The sequence below is a fragment of the Mastomys coucha genome, unplaced genomic scaffold (genome assembly GCF_008632895.1).
Source record: "Mastomys coucha isolate ucsf_1 unplaced genomic scaffold, UCSF_Mcou_1 pScaffold5, whole genome shotgun sequence".
Classification (NCBI taxonomy): Eukaryota; Metazoa; Chordata; class Mammalia; order Rodentia; family Muridae; genus Mastomys; species Mastomys coucha.
The window spans coordinates 72,077,292-72,098,069 of record NW_022196911.1 but is presented as its reverse complement, the minus strand read 5'-3'; the positions used below and the strand labels follow the sequence as shown (position 1 = coordinate 72,098,069).

At 51.7% G+C, this 20,778-nt stretch overlaps 1 protein-coding gene across 6 annotated transcripts in view; it reads left to right on the top strand.

Annotated features, from left to right (window-relative positions):
- Abr (ABR activator of RhoGEF and GTPase) overlaps nt 1–20,778 on the top strand; it is a 203,665-nt gene that overhangs the window by 179,673 nt on the left and 3,214 nt on the right. For 5 of the 6 annotated variants that reach the window (XM_031354143.1, XM_031354146.1, XM_031354144.1 and 2 more), the window contains 5 exons: nt 15,440–15,499; nt 15,766–15,875; nt 16,638–16,777; nt 17,607–17,741; nt 18,538–18,643. In XM_031354143.1, the coding sequence (XP_031210003.1) occupies nt 15,440–15,499; nt 15,766–15,875; nt 16,638–16,777; nt 17,607–17,741; nt 18,538–18,643 (551 nt within the window). Of the gene's footprint in view, nt 1–3,383; nt 3,732–15,439; nt 15,500–15,765; nt 15,876–16,637; nt 16,778–17,606; nt 17,742–18,537; nt 18,644–20,778 lie in introns of those variants that run through there. The other variant, XM_031354148.1, reaches the window with a different exon arrangement.

Below are 20,778 nucleotides of genomic sequence, written 5' to 3'. Positions count from 1 at the left end.
TTGGGGGAGCTTCCCTCATCACTCTTGAGTAGGGGGAGCTGGCAAGGATTGGAGACATGAAAGTTGTTCTGAGAAAACAGGTTACTCCAGAGAGGCAGCCTGAGGTTCTGAGAAAGAACCTTCCTCCTGTGTTGGGAGAGTGGGGGCTTGTCTGAAAGCTATCCTAGACACAGCTCTTGGCAGGCTAATGCTGTGGGAGACCCTGGGTCTCCGTGGGAGTCCCAGCCAGTGTTTCAGGCTGGGCTTTATCTCCGTTGACCTCTTTTCCCCCAGCAATGCCACTGCCGACCACTTAACCCAGTTTTGCCTCAGTCACATCTGTGCCGATTAGAGGGGTCCCCCTCTCTACATATAGCCAGGGTCCTACCCACATCCCCTAGGGACAGCTACTCTTTGCTCTGGCCAAGAGCCAAGGGAAGGAATGAGGGAGAATGTGACAGTCCACCAGAGATGTTTTTAATTCCTAAGGCAGTGTGACATCTGTTCATTTGTGAGGGCCTTACCACCCAAGCTCTGTTTATCCAGACACAGGGGCCCTGGGTGTCCTCAGAGGCGGCTCTGCCAGGTGTGGCTGCATGGAAAGGGAGGACACAGCGGGAGGGGATGTGATTACTTCCTGGGTGGCCAGGCTGCTGTGAGCCTTGCCTATGGAGAGCAGAGATGACCATCTGATTGTCTGCAGAGACCGCACTATTCAGACTGCTGCCACCTTTGAGGAACTTGGTGGAAAAATCATCTTGCAAAGCTCTTTCTCTACCCTGCTCCTAGGCCACAGGTTTCAGGAAGGAATGGGTCAGGCTTGGAGAAGAGAAGGCAAATCTGTGCTGTTCCCAGAGGAAAGCTCCAGTCCTTGAGGAGGAAAGGAAAGCTGAGTGTCTCTGGGGAAGAGGCTCCCAACTCAGTGATCCATCTGCTAAGCACTTCGATCACCATGGAGACCAGCTGGCCAATGCTCATCCAGTCTGAGCTCGCTTTACCCAGACGAGTGTTGAGTCTGGGGTTCTTAAGACAGACAAGTGTAGGACTCGGGGAGCAGGATTTATCCTGCCCCCTTTCTCCCACACACCAGTGTTGGGGAGCAGTACACTGTTTCCCAGACTGCACTCTGTGTCATGTGACCCAGCTAGAGGGAAGAGAACTTAGGAAGTCAGTGTCGACTGTTCTGAAGTTAACCAGCCAGCACTGAATACCAGCTGTGTGAATGAGGTGAGCAGTTCAGATGCTGCCTTCTCAGCTAGTTACACAACCAGCCGCTGCACCTTTTGTGTAGGGATGCTGAGCAGAGCAGGAACCTGTGGGAGGGACGGAGTGACTTTACCCATGCTTGTAGTGCCTCATCTCCACAGAGCATCCCTCATTCCCTCAAGCTAAAATTGATCTTTCTCTCCACTTTTACGGCACTTCATCCTCACTGTCCTGGTGGTATAGCCCTGGGTTTCTTGAAGGCAGAGAGAGGACACATCTGTCCTCATACGCTACATAGTAGGTAAACAAGAGCTCTCTGCTTCCTGTTGACAGTTAAGTTCCATTTCCTCCCTGCCTACCCTAGGCTGGCAGTTGGTTACCGCTAGCTTTTGGTTCATCTGATTCCTCATCCCCTACTCTAGTGTCAGGCACTTAGCCAGTCCCTCCTCATGAAACCTAAGGCCTTAGTCCCAGGTAGAACTCGGCATGTCACCCGTAGCACTCCGAGTATCATTCCTTCAAAGTGAGGAGGGCAGAGGCCCTCACCAAGCCCAGTCTACTCTAGTGACTCTATTTCCCCAGATGTGAAGTGGGAGTGTTTGTTCTTCATACAGCTGGAGGGACGTTTTTTAGTCCTTCAGAGGGAGGAGAGGGTCAGTGTGGTCTTTATCTCCTCGGTTCCTGGCTGGCTCTTTCCCAGAAAAGTGCCAAAGGTAGAAACAGAAAACCTCAAGGACTTTCACTGGTTGAGACCCAGCAAGGTTATTCAGAAGGCCAGAACTGGTTCCTGTACCCCAATCCATCACTTTCCCCTGAATCCTGAGAACTGGCCACACTTTAGCCAGGCAGTGATTGTGACTGACTCACAAGGGCTGTGGAGGGCTCTCACTGTCCCTTCCTAGCTTCCTATTCTGACCTCAGGCCAGAATGCTACTTTCTCTGTGAGCCCCGGTTCTCACAACTCAGAAATGGAAAAACGACCTGCATGTAAGTGCAGTGTTGAGAGCCCAGCACAGAGTATTTCACTCACAGTTGGCACTGTGCAGATCCTGGTTTGCTTCCTGCACATGCCCAGCTTTGTGACAGTGGGATTTCCAGGGTAACTGGGTTGCATATACCCTAGCCATGTAGGGTTCTAGCTTTTCTCTTGTCTCTAAGTCTCCCGCTCTTTAAGTTGCATGGTTAGCTTGAGAAAGGATTCACTTCCGTGACAAGAGCTTGCTGGACGTGATGCCACACATTGTTTATCTAGCACTAGAGAGGCTGAAGTTTGGTCTACATAGCCAGTGCTACATTAAGAGTCCCTGTCTCAGAAACAAAGAACAACAAACCCTAAGCACTTAGTTGTCTTCCAAGGTACTGCAGTTGCTCCTGTGCTGTTGGACATCCCCTGCCCCTTGTGGCATAAGGCTTTGTTGGGGAGGTGTCCGGGGCTGTAGCTGCGAACAGCATTGGAGGAGTACCTCCATGTTAATGGAGGAGCATCTCCCTGTCAGACATCCTTGACCAGAGTCACGTTTACTTTCACAAAGCCCTTGGTGAGGGTCACTCGGACCTTAATACTTGCTGGAGCAGCCGCAGATGGATGCCTCTTTATTCTGTACTTTTGCCATAAGAGACTTGGGAGCATAAACAAGTGGCTGGCCCCGTTACCAAGTTGGGACTAAGGAACTTACCTTAGGGCAAGAATCGAGTAGGTAGGGAGGTAGAACTCCAAAGCAGCCCTTTGCAAGGGAGGTGGGCAGCTCTTCATGGCCAGATGCAGCTTTTACCCAAAGCAGTGGCCCCTGGAAGTCTCCACTGGCTTGGTCTCAAACTTCCTTGATACCTACCCAAGCGCCAAGAGCAGCCTGGTGGTGACGGAGTTAAAAGTAACTGGCTTGTGTTTAGCTTCCCGACAAACTTTAGTTAGTAGAGACTAGAAGGATAGAGGGTAGGTAAGGAGAAGCCCCAGCTTGCCAAGAGTTAAACCCCAGGCCTGCACGGTTTTGGAGGGGGCAACTCCAGAGCCTTTTTTTTTTTTTTTTTTTGAGTCACTTCCTAAAGCCTGCGCCAGCTGTGGTGCTCTCCCAGTTCACACTCTGTGTCCCAGGATCTGCAGCTCACAGGAGAGGGCAGCAGGCTGCCTGCGGGAAGGCACTGGGCCCTGGTGGTGCCTCAGACTCTGCTGCTTCCCGCTGCAGTCTCCAGGGAGGGGGAAGGAGGAGACGGAGGAGGACGCAGAGGGAGGGGAGGAGAAACCGGAGGCCCACACCCGCTGCTTTGGGACTGCTCCACTAACAATCCGGCTAAGCACTTGGGTGCAGACAGCAGCACACTCCAGAGCCGCTTGTGCGCTTCTCCACCTTTCTGCCTGGATCTGGCCCGGCAGGCTGGCCGCCGGCATGACGGACATCCTGCCTCAGCCTGACTGCAGCCTGAAAGCAGTGTGCGATTCCCTGGAGCACTGCTGCCTGGATCAGCTGGAGGAGCCCGGGAGCAAGCGAATGCCCAATACTGGTGCCCGACTCTGGGGCCGAGTGCGCAGTAAGCTGCTTCGCCACAAGGTGCTAGCAGGGGCAGGTTGGGTGGTGGAGGGCTAGAGCGGGGGCTAAGGGAGGTCTAGGGGCTGCTGGGGACTCTTGTCTACCTCTGCATTAGTGTTCCTGCTGGATCCCACAAGTCCTGAGACAGAGGCTGGAATATGGGTATGCTTTAAGTGCTTAAACTTAGTGATGAATGCTAGGGGCAGCCCCCACCCTAGCCCTGGATGCCTTTTCTGAATCTGTCCCTGGCTCCGCAGAAAGGGGTTTGTCTCTTGTGCAAGTGGACTCTGCTTGGCCTTCTTCTGAATATAAACTGGCAGAAATAGAAGTAGATAGGCAGCCTCACTGGATCTCATTGTCCACCCTATAGCCCAGCACAGGCTAGCCCCAGCCATCTTTTGTGGATATCAGTTCTTTCTTTTTCCCTTTGCTAAGGAGCACCTAAACATGTAAGGTTTGTGTGTGTGTGCACGCAAGCTGAAAGGACCATTGCCACCAGGCAGGAAGAACTGGTGGCGGACAGGGAATAATGAATGTGCTAAGTCTGGGGGCTGTCTGGGGACCACCCAGACAACTGCTGGACTAATGCCAACTGGGCATCCAGCAACTCACACAGCATGCCAGGGGGTTCCTGACCAAGCTATGCCAGGGCAAGCTGCCTACAGGGTCTTGCCTACAGCCCCAGACCTGAGTTGGAATTAAAGTCTGAGATGGACGCTGTGACTGTCCTACATCTGGGCAGGCTGCCTTGGAGCTGGCTTTAGGCCCTGGCATCAGGCAGCCAAGGAAAAGCCAGACCCCAGTGCCTAGCACACAGTAAGTGCTTGATAAGGCCACAGATCTGATCAACTGCCTGAGTTTTTACAGGGTGCCAATCCTGGCTGGCCAGAGCCTTTGTAATCCTTCAACTTAGTAACTGACATGGAGTCTGTGATGGGGCTTACAAGTCTCCCTGAAACTCACAGCTAGACCCTTGGCCAAGATCTGTGCCAGCTAGCATGTGCCAAGAGGGGTGCTCTCGGGCCCATTGGCTCCTGTTTGGTTTGATCTCTGGCCAGTGAGGCATAGTTGACCCTGTAGAGGTGACATCAGTCCTGGAAAGCGCTGGGTAGGGAAGCAACTTGAGCTATCCTGCTTGGACCCCTGTGTCACCTTCAGTCTCTCTGGGGACCAAGCAAGCAGAGCCCTACTGGCCCTGGCATCTACCAGAGCCCCTCTGTGCTGAGGCAGCTGTTTGTTGCAGGCAGCTTGGAGCCATCCCTATCCCCTCTCCTAGGTCTTGCTGAGGCCAGCAGACACCAGCTCAGAACACATCATTCCCAAACCTCAAGGTTGGCAAGAAACTGCCATAACAGGTTCCTGACCTAAAACTAGCCAGAGTTTTGCAGCCTACCTGCCACCCTGGGTACCAGGCAGGTAGGGTTAAAACTTTAAACCTTGAAGCCCACACTTTAGTTCTCCTTTCATTTGTGGCTGGCAAAACAGAGCCACGGCAGGAACTCATTGGCTGGCTTAGCTTTCAGTGGTATCTAACAGTTTCTGCATCTCATGTGATCTCAGGCTGAGGCCAGCCAGGTGCTGGACTGCTGAGCTTGTGGGCATCAGTGCAACCGCAGGGTGGCTGCGGTACAGGGCTATGCTTTGTAGTCGGTGATTCAGTCCCCTAGCTTATGCTTTGAGATATAGTGTGTCATCGTCATGGACCCTGCAGGTGACAGAGGGACATCACCCTCCTGAGCCTGCCTCACTGCGTAGGTCAGAAGGTAGGGTCGAGGCCTGTTCTTCCATTCCTTCCTACTTATTTCAAAATGGCTCACCGCCACGCTATGGGTACTGAGATGAGGTAGGACTTTAGGTGGGTTGGGGGACAGGTTCTGCCTGGTCTAGCAGGAAGGACCACCTTATTAACTCACTAGCTGTGCCCTAAGGATTTGATGTCATGAATTCTGAGATACCTGTGGCCTTCCTGTTCCCCTCTAACCAAAGCCAGAGGAGGGGTGACTCATCTGGGACCCCACGCTGGGGCTGAAGAGTCTGTCCTCATAGATCGGTCCTGGTATTAAAAGGGAGCTTTTGAAATGGTGTGAAACCTGTTTGCTGGAGGAACAGAGGCGGAGGTGTAGGAGGTTTCCTAGGGGCAGGGCTGGAAGAGGTTACTTTTGTCCCCACGATCAGTTCTGGGGCTGAAGCCTTGTTCTAGGCCCTGGCTTGGCAGTTGGTTTGTTGTGCAAGCATTTAGCAGGGGACACACGTGGCATTTGGCTTTGTGGGTTCTGCCAGGGCGTGCAGTATTTAACTTGCATTTCAATTTGCCTTCTTTTCATTTTTTTTTTCCCTTCTCCAATCGTATTCAAGTAGAGCAGGCTCAGGAGTTTCCCTTCTTCCTATCCTGCCTGAGTCTAACAGTTTTGAACCTGTGAGGGGAAGGGATTGAAGGAAGAATTCCATTCCTAATCCTGGAACAGCCCAAGGTTTACTAGGGCCCCTTGTGGGAATCATAGAGGCGAAGTAAGAGGCCCAAAGCAAAGCCAGGCCAGAGGCGTTTGTCTAGTGAAGAGATCAAGACTCTTACTGTTTCTCTGCGCCCAAGACAAAGCTGCTTCTTATTCAGGCCAGGCCAGATGCTGGCCAGAAGTGGAGATTCGGGCTGAACGAAGATACAAGGGGACCAGGGAAAGCTTTCGGGCCTTTATCTCTGCCTCAAAGAATGGCTATGTGGGCCTGGGAAGTCCGAGCCTTTGAAGAGCTTCTCTTGACAAGATAGAGGCTGATGTTACTAAATGTACCTGCCCTATTGTGGCCATTACCTCACCTTGCTTGCATAAAAGGTCAGAGGTGGTACCTGAGAAAAGATGAGATACAGGACATCTTGAGGTCACTTGTCTGGAGGACCTTAGAGCTTAGGAGGACAATAGAAGAGGGTTCCATTGTCAGCTTAACTGGCCTGGCAGGGCAGCTCCTAGTCCCCTCCAGAGGGTCATTAATCTTGACAGATATTTCCAGCAGAGGTTTGCGTATAACCTGTATATCCCAAGACATTCATTTGGCCGTTGACTGACTACTCCTGCCATTGAAGGTTCAAGGATATTGGATATAAGATACACATGTGTCCTGGACTCATTCATTCATTATGGCTCTGAACATCAAAAAAGATCTCAACGATGTGTGTGGTAGCACAAGCTTGTAATCTTAATCTTCAAGGCTGAGACAGTAAGACCATCACATGTTTGAGTCTAGCCTGAGCTACATAATTAGCTACATAGTAAGACCCTTTCTGAGAAAGGAGAAAATATATTAAAAGTTTCTGCAGTAGAAATACCCTGGCTGTGGCTGTCTGATGCTCTACTCTGCTGCTATCCTCCCCAAATCCTTATTAGTGAAGAGAAGAAAATTGCATTAGTCTTTGTACCTCAACCATTCATGGACCCAAACGCATCCCTTTGGTATTCCTTCAGCAGTAGACAAAAGGACAAGGGCACTCCCCCCAAGGACTAGAGACCCCTGACACAACCCTCTTTCTCCTAGACCTCTGTGGGTCAGGAGCATGGTCAGACCAGCAGGTAGAAGTAGGGGTTTTGTATTTACACAGCCCTGTGCTTCCACCTCCTGGAGTGAGAAGCCCTGACTTCTGGGACCATGTGAATAGTCTCTCAACTCCACTTCTCCCATCTTTCCACTAGCTTGACTCTGCTTATTTGATGTTCTGTAGCCCCACCTAAATGTAGAGCCACCCTGTATGCAGTGTGCTGTTTCACAGGATTCATGCACCCAGAGGTGGGAGTCCTTATTCAGGGAAACTTGTCAAACTTTTTGGTACCTGGGGCTCTTAACTCTGGGCTCTATATAAGGTAAGTGCCAGGCCACTATGGTTCCCTCCAGCATCTCTGATCCAGTACACAGGTTGACCAGCTGGCCCGGTTGGGCTTAGTGCCCTACATTTAGATGGCCTTGGACCAGGGATTGCTGAGCCTGCCAACCTGATTCCTCAAAGGCCAGGACTCCTGGCACCCAGGGCTGTAGTAGCATCCAGATACAGCGAAGTCCCACACTCAGGAGGTCAGAGCTATGGAGGGCTTTAAGAAGGATCTCAGAAACATATACACGTGCTGTCTGGGGGGTGTTGCTACTCATGTGCAGGGACTCAGCTCTCTGCCAAGTACCCCTCTTATATGCTGGCAAGAGACTAGTTATCTTCCTTTCCTCTGTCACAGCATGGTGTAGATAGGAAAGAGGCATTTGTGTTCTGTCAGCTCCCTAGTGGACACACAACCTCCGCCTCCAGCTCCTGGGACCTGCCCAATGCTCAGAAGAAAACCAGTATTAGTCTTTGATTCTAGGATCTTTAGACCAGCTGTTCTATCCTTGGTCCCACAGGAGTGCCATAGGAGCTATTCCTGGGCTTCTGCGGGGGGCGGGGGGTGTTGTTGGGAGGGGTCCCAGCTGAGCTTGAAACATGTCTTGAGATAGAACCTAGAAGCATCTCTATCTTGGACAGTGGCCCTTACCACAGCTGGTGCAGTGGCGCCCACAATGTGCATTCCCATCAGGTGCTTGAGTGCTGTGCTCGAGCTCCAGGAAGCCTCCTTGGAGCATCCCAGACTCATGTGACACAGGCTTCTAGAGAACAAAGGGCTTCTAGGCTGGTAGGAGCCAAGGGACTTCCTTTTTTTCAGTCCTGGAGAAATGGTTTAACTTGCTGTAAGACCTTGGATAAATCTCTGTTGTCTGCCATCAGTGTAGTGAAGGAAGTGAGTGGGGTGATCTCTGTGAATCCAGCTCATATGATGGTCCTGGCTGGGACTGAATTCCTACTTCCTGAGCTTTAAACTCTGCGCACACAGGAGAGTTCACGTGGCCAACCATTCACTGAAGGTGGGAGAAGAGAGGTAAACTGGGATGTGTGCCTCCTGTCTTGAAGGCATGATGGAAAGCTATTGCTGTCTCCATCCCTCGCTTCCTGGAGCATTGATGGAGTACCTCCTGTGTTCTGGGCCAGAAGATATGGAAAGACCCAGGCGGGGGGCCTGGTCTAAAAAGGTCATTCAATAAGTAGGGTCATTCAGGATGGCTGATTTATGAAAAAAAAGAAAAGAAAAGAAAAGAAAAGAAAGACAAGAAAACAGGGTAATAGATTAGAGAGGAAGGGTTAGGAGGCTTAGCTGGAAGGTTTTTTCGGGGGGTGGGCAGGAGGAAGCATGGCTTAAAACAGGGTATCTGTGTAACAGCCCTAGCAGTCCTGGGACTCGCTTTGTAAACCAGGCTGGCTTCAAACTCACAGAGATCTGCCTGCCTCTGCCTCCCAAGTGCTGGGATTAAAGGCGTGCACCACTACTCCCAGCTACATAATTTAAAGGATGAACTTTCATGGGTTTGACCACAAAAAAATCTGGGGACAGTGAAATCCAGACAAAGGCGCCTACATGTCAGAAGCTCTAGGAGAGGTGTGTTCAAAAGCAGAAGGCCACGCAGAGTGGAGGGGACAAAGTTGAAGGCATAGGACTTGTCAGCATCAAGAAGGAAGCCGCTAGAGCCTTTCGGCACAATGTAATAGTGTTGATGTGTCTTGAGCATGACCTGGGTACCGGGCATCAGCCTGTGAGGTAAGTGCTAGTGTTATCCGTGCTATTTTATATATGAGGGAATGGACACTTAGAGAATGACCCAGATGATGTTACATGGTGCTTAGCAGCAGAGCTGGTTCTTAACTCCAGACAGCTTGGCCCCTATATATAGGCTCTCTCTCTCCCAGCTGCCTTACATGGCTTCCGAGGAGGGAGCCCAGCGCTTGCTCAGGCCCCAAGGCTGTTTCTCAGAAGTCCAGGTGTCCGGGTTGTGCGCTCAGCGGATAACCTAGATAGGAACTTGTGGAGGCGCAGGTTCCTACCCAGCTGCCTCATGGATAGGGTGTGCCACCCGGCCCAGTATGCTGTGTCTCAAAGGGCACAGGGATGTTGATAATGTGTGTGGACATGAGACTCAGAGCAGATATGAGGCTTGGGGGGGTGAGTCTGCTCAGAGCTACACAGTAAATTGCCAGTGTCCCCATTTTCACTAGTAGGACCTAGAAAGTCTTCCTGGCCAGGGTGGGAGGTAAAGTCAGCTTCAGAAAAGGATTTTATAATTTTTTTTTTCCGAGACAGGGTTTCTCTGTGTAGCCTTGGCTGTCCTGGAACTCACTCTGTAGACCAGGCTAGCCTCGAACTCAGAAATCCGCCTGCCTCTGCCTCCCAAGTGCTGGGATTAAAGGCGTGCGCCACCACCGCCCAGCTGGATTTTATAATTCTTAACAAACCATTGCAAGTCAAGGCCTTTGAGCCCATGGTCTCCTAGACCCTTCACATTCCAATAGCAGCCAGCATGGAAGGATTCTGGAATGCCTACTGGCTCGGGCAGCTCTGGCCTTCACCATCTCCAGACTGGGCTGTTGCCCCTGACCTTGCTGCCCTGCTGACCCCAGCATGGCCCCGGGCAAGGGCGGGGTAAAATACTTGCTTTGCACTTGCAGCTCTAAGGTGAAATCCTCAGGCTGGCTGTGAGTAGGGAAGACCTTGGCAGAGCCACAGGGCTGGGGAGAGATGAAGGCCAGAAGCAGTCCAGTTTTGAGTTTTGTCTGTCTCTCCTTAGAGTTCGGCCATGCCCAGCCAGATCTCAAGAGTGTGGTCTACACAGTATATAGGCCGAGGCCCTGGAAGGAGCGCTGGAAAAGGCAGGTTGCTGAGGGACTAAGACGCTAACCTGGCTTCAATAAAAGCCTCATTCAGAGCTGCTAAACCCCTTCCATATGTGGGCCTTGGGAACTTGAGAGTTCTTGAGAGGGGGAGGGGAAGGGAGCAGAGGCAAAGAGGCCTCGCCCGGGTGTCTTAGAATAGGGAGTCAGTCTAGCCCATCTGTGGCTGGTTTGGGAGGAGAGGGGCAAACTGCGGCCACGGAGCACCTTCAGGGCACCCCGGCTGGCCCTGCTTGTACCTGATCCAGGGGCAGAGGGCTAGAAAGTCAGAGCTGGCTGGGCTTTACAGTGAGGCTGCCAGGCCACTGGAAAGATGACAGTTTCCTGAGCCTGACCCTGGTCTTTTCTGACCCAGTTGCTGAGCTGGAAGGCAGGACGGAGGCCTGTTCCTCTGCCCTTCCCTGAGCTCAGCAGCCACGTTGACAGAATCTTAAGTGCCCTCCTGCAGGAAGGCGAGGCAGTCTCTTGGCAGATCCCTTTCAGGCTGCCTGCCCTGCTGTGCCTCTCACGCCTGTGGTATGTCCCAATGACAGGCCGGCTTAGTTTCCCAGAGGATCTAGCCCTAAGCCTGTGACTACTTGGGAAGACAAGGTAAAGCAGCCCAAGACCACCACTGTGGCCCTTGGTATCAGAGTCCTAGGAGTCATGCCCACAGCACACATGGTACCTAACTGGGTCAAGGATCTGCAGAAACATCCGCACTCCAGGCTCCCTTTTGTTTGGTACCTATCGGCAGTCCGTTTTATTGAAGCTCTTAAGTCGTGTGATGCTGCCTCTTAGCACAGCAGCTTTAGCGTGCTGGATTTACTGCCTTATTAAAGAACATTTCACTTTTATAAATCTCTAAAACAAGCTGTAGACTTTGTTCCTTTCCAGAAAAGGGCAGTGGTGGGTCTCAGTCTCAGCAGTCCAGAGGCAGAGTAGACTAGGGATGGTAAGCTGGTAGGAGCGGCTGCAGCGGGGCAGGAGGCTGAGCTGAGCTTCTCACAGCCTCTGCTCTCCAGTGCTGTGGCCATGGTAGAAGGGGTACCCTAAGAAAGGGGGTCTCACTCTCAAAGGTGGGTGCCTGGAGCCCTGGTGAACATTGACATGGGATGTGCATCATCCATTGAGCCACTGGGTGTAGCCCAGAGCACTGCTTGCTGAAGACTGTTCTTATCTGTCTCTCTCTCCACCAAGACCAGAGGTAGCTGGTTTTGACTTTCTGTTTGTCCCCAGCTGCTCATAGGCAGGCGTCTTAGTGAAGATTAAACAGCCTACACGAGGGCATGTCCAGAAGTTGAAGCAACAGCAGTCATCGTCCCTAGAACACTGAAGGCTAGCTGTCTGGTAGAGGACATGTGTCCTCTGGTAGAGGAATGTGGCCCAGCAGTCAGGAGGACTCAGGCTTGAAAATGGCTTTGTCAGCTGATAGAGAATAGGAAGGGACCCCAGTGACAAGAGTAGTACACACTTGCTTTGTGCCTCCTAAGTTCAGGGCACAGGGAAGTGGCCAAGAAGTAAGGGGGTTACCTGCCAGGGCTGGTGAAAGCTGGTCTTGGGGAGGAAGGACTTCCACACCTGAGGATGTTCCCAAAACTCACACTGAGTGTCCTTCTCTGTCCTTGCAGCCATCCCCTTACATGACCATGTTGGTGCTTCCTGTCCTAAATATGGGGTCACTTTTGTCTAAAAGGAGTGATGGCTAACTGGAGATTCTAGCAGAGCTCCTTGTTATGAGGCTCATGGCCTGGTGCACTCCAGGACAATAGTCTGAAGGCCTCTACTTCTTTTAGGGACAGGGCTGAATGCCTGGCCACAATGGGCCTAAAGCTAAACAGACGGTTGAGTTTCTGTGTATCAGTGTTTGACCACTGCTTAGTATCTCCCTCTAAGGTGTTTTGGGACCTCTTTCTTCCCTGAGCCCCACTCTGGCGGAGCCTCACTCTAGGTATGTTACCTGTGGTTCCCCCCGCCCCCATCGAGCCCCTCACAAACCCCATCTGCCTTTCTCCATCAGATGGCCTGATACTTTTCACTCAGTGCCTGTTCCCAGGACCCACAGATGGCACCTGTCTTCTGGGAGGCTGTCCCCTCTGACTGACATCCCAGGGGCTGGCTCCTGCACCCTGAGCACTAATCTAATCAGGAAATAGCAGAGTCCACAGTTCCCAGGGGTTATAAATAGTCCCAGCAGCTCAGGCAGCATCATTTCTCTGGAAAATGTGCCATGGCCCTCTCGGCTCCCCACCCTCCCTTCTCTGTATTTAAATGACATCCTGAAATAGACTTGGTTTCTCAAGGCTGCTGGCCTCCTGGGAATGTGAGCATCATCGTCAGGGCACTGAGAAGCTGGGCAGGTCCTTTTAAGTGGGTACTGGGGGCACCTGTGGCAGGAATCAAGGACATGGCAGTGGCAGGAACTCACAGGAAACGAGAAGGGCACCTTACCATAGCTGTGCTAAGAAAGGCTGGCGCATGTGAATGCACAGCCAGGGGCACCCAGCAGGTGGCAGACAGGGTGGACTGTGGAGGGGAAAGAGTCCTGTGGTTCTCCATGAGGGCTTTCTGGGAGAGGGAGCCAGAATGAGACCCAGCACTAGAGTGGCTCTACCTGTTTTAAAAAGCTTCCCGGGAAACAGACTCAGTGGGTAGAAAAACAGTAAACAGGAAGTTTGTGCTAGAAGCAGCAGACTGACTCCACACGGAGAAGCCTGGTGTCTCTTTTCTGAGTGAATCATGGGCCAGCAGCCACCAAAGCACAGGTGCCAGGTTAGGCATGTTACATAGTATCCTATAGATTTAATAAGGAGAGTAAGTGGGGGAGATATGACTGCACCCAGGGCACATTCCCTGGGTCTTGAACACTGTGCAGATTCCTTGCACTGTTTAAGTCTCTGTGTCCTCATCTTCAGAATGGGAATAGCTGCGAAGGCTGTTGGATTATGTTGATTCACTGAGATGTGTTTACACAGGGTTTGTCAAAATGTCAGACTTACACAGTACTCAAACTGTCAGGCAGCCCTGTGAGTAAGCCAGTAACCTACCCCAAATCATGAGATAAAACAGGAGACTCAGACCAGCCTGACTACTGATCCCTAACATTTCCAAACCCAGGCTTTGTTTGGATGGCACTCTAGGAGTCGAGGACCATTGGCTCTGTCAAGAGGAAGTGCCAGGTTATAGGGTGCTAAGATAGGGATGAAAGGTGAGTCTGGCTAGGTGTCAGAACCCGAGGCTTCTGCTGGTACCTAGAAAGACTTACCTTTGAGAGGATTGGCCATAAGCCAGGCATGATTATGTGCATCCAAACTCCCAGCACTCAAGAGGCTGAAGTAGGAGGATTGAGAGTTCCAGGCAGCCAGGGTGACATAGCAAGACCCTGTCTGAAAAATCTCCAAAACGGGATGCATCTGTCTCAGTCAGCTGGGGAAGGGCAGCTGAGATCCCTGGATTGTATGGATCACCTCTGTGTGGGCAGGCACCTTGGAGGCAGGCAGGAAGGCAGAGCCAGGGCAGACAGAGGCCCTGTCTCTGCTGGTACCCAGCAGTCTAGATGGAGTTAAGGACCTGTAAAAGGGTGGGTTGTGCTGTAGGTCCAGGATTTTGGAGACAAACATGGAGAGAGAGGGGAGGTTCAGAAAGCTAAGGTCAAAGTTGGGGCATCTGTCGGGACAAAGTAGAATCCTTGGCCTCAAGCCTTCTGAATGTGAGGGCCTGGGCAGCAGTCACGTTGGCAGCTGTCTTTGTTGGAGGCCATCCTATGGGCAGAGGCTCTGCCCAAGGAAGATGTGTGAATGTGCTTGGTTCTACCCCTGCTACATTTCCCTTATATTCTCAATACCATTCCTCCTCTGGGACAAGGAAGTGACTGCTAAACACAGGGCTTGAACCTCTGTAGACTGGATGCAGGACTAGAGCCAGCCAGGTACAGCCCCAGACCCTATCAGAGGTGACAGACACAGGAAGGACCTGGGCTCACCCACATAATAGCTTTTTTGGGGGAGGGGGGAGCAGTAGCTTGGTTAGAGGCACACGTGCCCCTGAAGGTGTGGAGACTTGCTGAGGATCAAGGTGGCAAGGGAGACTTGAATCGGCTCTGATCAAGAAGAGGGGCACCTTCTGTAAGACACTGTGCCCATCACTCTGTGCTGCCTCCTGACTATCACATTGTCAGATGGGCCTTGTCACTTCAAAAGATGAGCTCATTCCTGTGTTTAAGTGGATGATGGTGGGTGTTGAATCACTATGGTAATTAGATTCCACTGCATATACTTAAAGAATGATGTCAGCACTTTACGATGTCAATATTTACATTATTCTGGAAATGATCTTTGCAGCTACTTAAACTTGCTGTAGAAATGTTGAGATGTTGACTTTAAAATGTTCTGGGGTTGGGGGCCAGCTGGGGTACATCGGTGATGTGGGCACAGCATGGTTTAAGTGTCTCATTCTTCTTCTGTCTAGTAGGTGCCAAGGGCTAGAGGCCCTAAGGAAATCAGGAAGCCCTGGTATCCACCCCCTACCCCCCAGTGTGTGCTGTGCATGGTGCTCACCTGTGAAATTAGGTGACAAGGCCCATCTGACTATGTGGTGGTCAGGAGCTAGCACAGTATGATGGACAGAGTCTCATCAAAGGTGTCCCTCCTCTTCAGGGAACCAGAGGTCCTTCCCTAGGGAAAGGGGCCTGTGGCTGCAGCTACTTTTTCACAGTTGATTTCAGGATGAGCATCTAGGTAGGACTCTGCCTTCTGACTCTTTACCTTTCTTTTTTTTAGGGGGGGGGGGGTTTCGAAACAGGGTTTCTCTGTGTAGCCCTGGCTGTCCTGGAACTCACTCTGTAGATCAGGCTGGCCTCAAACTCAGAAATCTGCCTGTCTCTGCCTCCCAAGTGCTGGGATTAAAGGCATGCTCCACCACTGCCCAGCTTCTTTACCTTTCTTGTAAGCAACTGCTGACCCGCAGGAGAAGCTGGCCTCTCATCTCTCCTCCCCTCACATTCCCGACTCTCTTGTCTCTGCAGCTGGATCCACAGACAGTGGAAAGCAAGAACTGGCATACGGATGTGATTGAAATGAATGGGGTAAGGACATCTGAACCACATGCCATCCCTCCTGCCATCCTCCCCTGGGTGCTAGGCTGCCTGCGCCTCCCTCAGACCAGTGTTCTCCTCTCTTTGGCCATATCCTTCCCTATCCCAGTCGCAGGTGCGCACGCACGGAGCCCTGCCAGCTCGGGGTAGCCCTGCCAGCTCGGGGTAGCCCTTGTTTGCAGTCTTGGGGAGAGAGACCATATGTTCGATGATACTCATTCCCTGGGGGATTTGTACCTACTCAACCCCCTGACCAGATCAAAGTGGAATTCTCCATGAAATTTACCAGCCGTGACATGAGCCTGAAGAGGACCCCGTCCAAAAAGCAGACAGGCGTCTTCGGAGTGAAGATCAGCGTGGTGACCAAGTAGGTGCTGTCTTGGAGACCTAAGTGGCTTCAGTCCCTAGATGCCCACTACCTCCCACCTCCCAGCCCCTGCCCCCTGCCCATGTCAGCAGCTTAGTCAGTCAATACCACAGGCAGCCAGTTTAGAGGCCAGGAATGGCTCCTGGGATACTTTAGAAATAAGCAGGCTAACATGGAAATGGTGGACAGTCCCAGGGGGAAGCCAGAGTGTCTGTTTCCTGTAGTAAACAAGAAGTGACAGTGACTATGGCCCCACGTTTGGGCTTGGCAGCAGTAAGCTAGAGTCAGAGGGTCGCTGGCTGGGAAAGGCCCGCAGCCTTTTAGGTCACCTCGCCCCTTTGGGTGCTTTGTTCTCAGGTTCTGACCTATCCTGGCCCTGTGGATTAGCTGCTTAGCATTTTTTGTTTGTTTGTTTGTTGCTTTTCCCTTCCCCTTGAGCATTTTTATTTGTTTCATTGCCAGGGCTTGGACCCAGGGTCTCTGAGTTGTTACAGAAGTGCTCTGCCACTGAGCTACCCCCACTCAAGCATTTCAATCCAACAGGATGTTCTTTTCCCAGTCTTTACACCTTCTCCCACCCATGCTATACCTCAGCAGGCAGGCTCTAAGGAACAGGATAGCCTCTTCCCGGGCCTTCCTAGCCTTGACTCCTGACCCCAAGGGGCTAAAGCTGACCAAGGCTGAGGTATGCTGTAGAGGAGTTAGAGGGCGCAGCCAGTGTGAGAAGCTCCCTCCATCTCCTCTGCACCCCATGTCCTGCAGGCGGGAGCGCTCCAAGGTGCCCTACATCGTCCGGCAATGCATAGAAGAGGTGGAGAAAAGGGGCATCGAGGAGGTTGGCATCTACAGGATATCAGGGGTGGCCACGGACATCCAGGCCCTGAAGGCTGTCTTTGATGCCAGTGAGTAGGGAGACGAAGCGGGTATGGGTGGTACCCGAGCAGCTGGTGGAGGGCGGAGAAGTCTTGGCCAGTGCCTTGTAGTTTGTTGTGACATGAAGGAGGCTGTTTCTGAGTCCCCTGACAAGTTACATGTTCTGGGTCTTGTCACTTAAAGTCTCTCTCACTCAAGTTTCTTAACAATACAATAAGGATGGTGGTCATAGAGGTCAGGTCACTTGTTCTGGGTTTCCCAACTTGTATGTTTTTGTACCTGAACTTAAATTGAGGTCTTTTGACTCCAGAGTATATATTGCTGGCTCAGACTCCTCCCTCCCAGCTGTCTTCAGGCCCTATTACCATGTGGCAGGTCTCTTCTATGGTGGGTCCTCGCCCTCAATTTCCTCTTTTCCATCAGACTGGGTTGGGCTAAGGCACTGATAGTATATCCAGTACTCAGGATGCTTGAACTAGTCAGGCAGCCATGAGTCCAGGTAGGGTAAGGATAGGCTAGGGGCTGAGAGCATGACGATATATGGCTGGCTCCCCAGAACATGTAACTAGGTGTGTGCTATGTGCTGTGGATATCGCTCTGGTACATAACTCAGAGTTATATCCCTCCTCTCTTCTGAGAAGTCACAGCAGATAGACCCTAGCCTGTCCCTTGCTGCCCTTCCCCACAGATATCACTGCACTGACATATCACAGAGCTTGTGGGCACCATCTATGCCCTACCTTCCTAGGGAGAGGCAAAGGAGTACAGTGGGAAGAGGTTTGAGGGACAGATCTGAGGGCTGCCACTGAGATATCTCAGAGGTCAGTGTAGCCTCTGATCTTACCCCCTCCTGTACAGATAACAAGGACATCCTACTGATGCTGAGCGACATGGACATCAACGCCATCGCTGGTACCCTCAAGCTCTACTTTCGGGAGCTGCCTGAGCCTCTCCTTACAGACCGACTTTACCCAGCCTTCATGGAGGGCATTGGTGAGGCTTCTGCTGTCCTGAGGGTTGGTTGGGCTGAGTCTCCCAGACTGGTAAAATGAAAGACCGGGAAGAATGCCTGCAGGCATTCCTGCCAGTGGCTTGTTCAGAGTAGTCTCGTTCTTGTGACCGAAGGACCTGAGGATGAGGTGCAGCCTGCTCAGGCTGGGCCCTTTTTACCTGTTCCTCTGCCCGTGTGTCCCTTTTGTGACTCTCCCTTTCACACTGATCTGCTTCCTGGAAACACAGACATTTATGGAAGAAGGCCCTGAGCTGGCAGGGCCTAGGGCCAGAGAGGAAGCTGGTTTAAGCTGTAGTATACTGGGGACAGCTGTCCTGAGCCACTAAGTAGCTCTCCTTATTGCCCAGGTACTAGCCAGTAGAGCTCCTGTGACCACCTTCAGGGGCCACTTCCAGGCCTGGCACAGTGCTTCCATCTTCTCCTGAGGCAGATAAGACTTCAGACCCTGTGGAGAACGTGCAGCCCAGGGAAGACTGTTCAGTCTAGGCACCAGCTTCAGAGCTGTTTGACAGAAAACATCCCCACCCCTAGTAATAATGTGCAACTAGTGGACTAAACTAGTATAGGGTGTGGCTCGGGTGGACTGGGGTAATGGCCAGTGAGAAGGGAAGGAAGAGGCTGCTCCCTCAGCCTACCTTCTAGCTGTGTTAATGAGTCATGGTGGGCATCCTAGGGGAACCCATGCTGACAAGCCACACACAGGTCAGGCCTTCTCTCTGTGATCCAGGCTTCTGGCCTTCCAGGCAGGCCCTGTCCTAGCCCTTTCTCCTCTTGCAGCCCTGTCAGACCCTGCTGCCAAGGAGAACTGCATGATGCACCTACTCCGCTCCCTGCCCGACCCCAACCTCATCACCTTCCTTTTCCTGCTGGAACACTTGAAAAGGTAAGGAGGAGAGGCAGGGCCCAGCCCAGAGCAGCTGCCTGTCCCACCAGACCCATTGTCTCAGCCCCACCTCCTGGGTACTGGCCTATGTTAGGCCACCCACAGCAGCCTGAGCAGTTGTTTCTCCCTGTCCTGAGCTCACACTTTGTTGTTGGGAAACTGGCTCCTAATTACAGCATAAAATAATTGGCCATGGTACCATAGCACATGCCTGTGGTCAGGATGCTGAAGCAGGGAGATTGCTTGAACAATCAAAAACTAGCTTGGGAAACATAAGGAGACCTTCATAGAATGGTGGGGTGAACCAAAGAACCTCAGATGGGTTTAATCTGGGTCCCAAAAGCAGCCATTTAGTTAGTGTAGCTTTTTGTTTTGTTTACATTTATTTATTGTGTGCACGTGTGTATGTATGTGTGGCTTGCATGTGGACATCTTATAGAAGTCGGCTCTTTCTATTATGTAGCTTCTGAGGGCTGGACTCAGGGTGTCCGAAGTGGCAGCAAGGACCTTTAGCCACTGAGCCATCATGCTAGCCCAGTGTAGCATTTTTTTAAGTGAAATAAAAAGGGCAGCAGAAGGATGTGCTCCAGACAAAAAGATTGCTTTATTCCATTACCTGTGGATGTGTCCCGGGTTGTTACATTACCTGATGTGTTCATTATGAGTCAGTTAATAATTTGAAGCCTACTAAGTGTTGGTCCCAAACAGGGACTTGCTTGGCTTAGCAGTAAAATTGTACTTAATACCTACATCTTCCAAGTCCTAAACTAAGACCCTTCTCACTTTCCCTTGCCCTTCCTATGGTCAGGGCAAACCAGCGCTGGTAAGCTGACATCACTGTTTAGGACTGAACTTAGTACCAGCCTGCCCTCATCACTCACTTCTTAGCCCAGGACAAATTACAGACACCAGTTGGAAGGAGGTCACTTGGTGTTCCTTGAATCCACTTGCTACCTTGGATCAGTGCCTCTGAGCTCATCCCCTCATCTGGGCGCTGGCTGTGGTTCAGACAGGCCAGGCTCTGGAGGGCCAGTGGGGACCTAGTCACGGCTGGCACTCGTGCCTTGTTTTTCCCAACATGAGGCAATGTCCCTCCCTCTGGTTTGGCTAGCACCAAAGTCCCAACCAGTTCCCAACCTAGTTTGGTGAACATTGTGAGAGGACATGCTGAGGAGGAAAGGGAAGGGAAAATTCATTAGGTTTCCATCCTGGGCACTTGGCCCACATCTGGGTTCTCGTGTGTGTGTGTGTGTGTGTGTGTGTGTGTGTGTGTGTGTGTGTGTGTACATCTGGGTTCTCGTGTGTATGTGTGTGTACGCACACGAGCCCTCGAATTGTAGGGGCTAGCCAGCTGCACAGCTGTCTGCTGGCACTATGTTTGCCTGTTTCCAAAGCAGTCAGCAGGCACATTTGTGACTCCTACCCAGAGGGTGGGAGTCATATTGGAAAATAGGATGAGAGGCCCTACCCAGGAAATTGTGTGTATAGAGGCTCCAGAAACATTTCCTAGTATGGAGTCGGGGAGGTCCAGAATTTCTTGGTGTGTTTGGTGATACTGAGCCTTCCTTAACAGTAGCCACAGACAGCAGTTTCCACTGTCACTCAGGACATACCAACATAATACAAGGGGAGATCTGGAAAGAGTCAGAGCAGGCCCATGAGCAGGTCCTTCAGAGACAATGGGGAATTCAGCCTCCAGACTTGCCCGTGGTCTAGGCTGCTCCTGCTACAACACAGCCTGCACAACTGTAGGCTCAGCTAGCAGCTGCCTCTGAGCAGCAGGTCCTTCCTGCTCTGCCCTCTCCACTGCCGATTTCCCATAACTGTACTACTGTTGGGCTCTGGAGAAAAAGCAAAAAAAGAGTGGCTCCTGGGGAAACTGCTCATCGTTCAGAAACCAGCTCTGGTACCTATTAGCTGTGTGACTGTGAGGATGTCACTAGACCTCTTACTTGGTTTCCTCACCTCTACAGAAGGGATGATAATGATACCTCAGAATGACTGACAACATACAGTATTACAGGGAGAGCTCTTAGAGCTGTAGTAGTCTCCATCTTATTGTAGGTTTTAATCTAAGCCAAGAGGGATGCCATTGGTAGTTGTTAGTCCTTAGGCTTGGAAGTTTTCCATCAGCT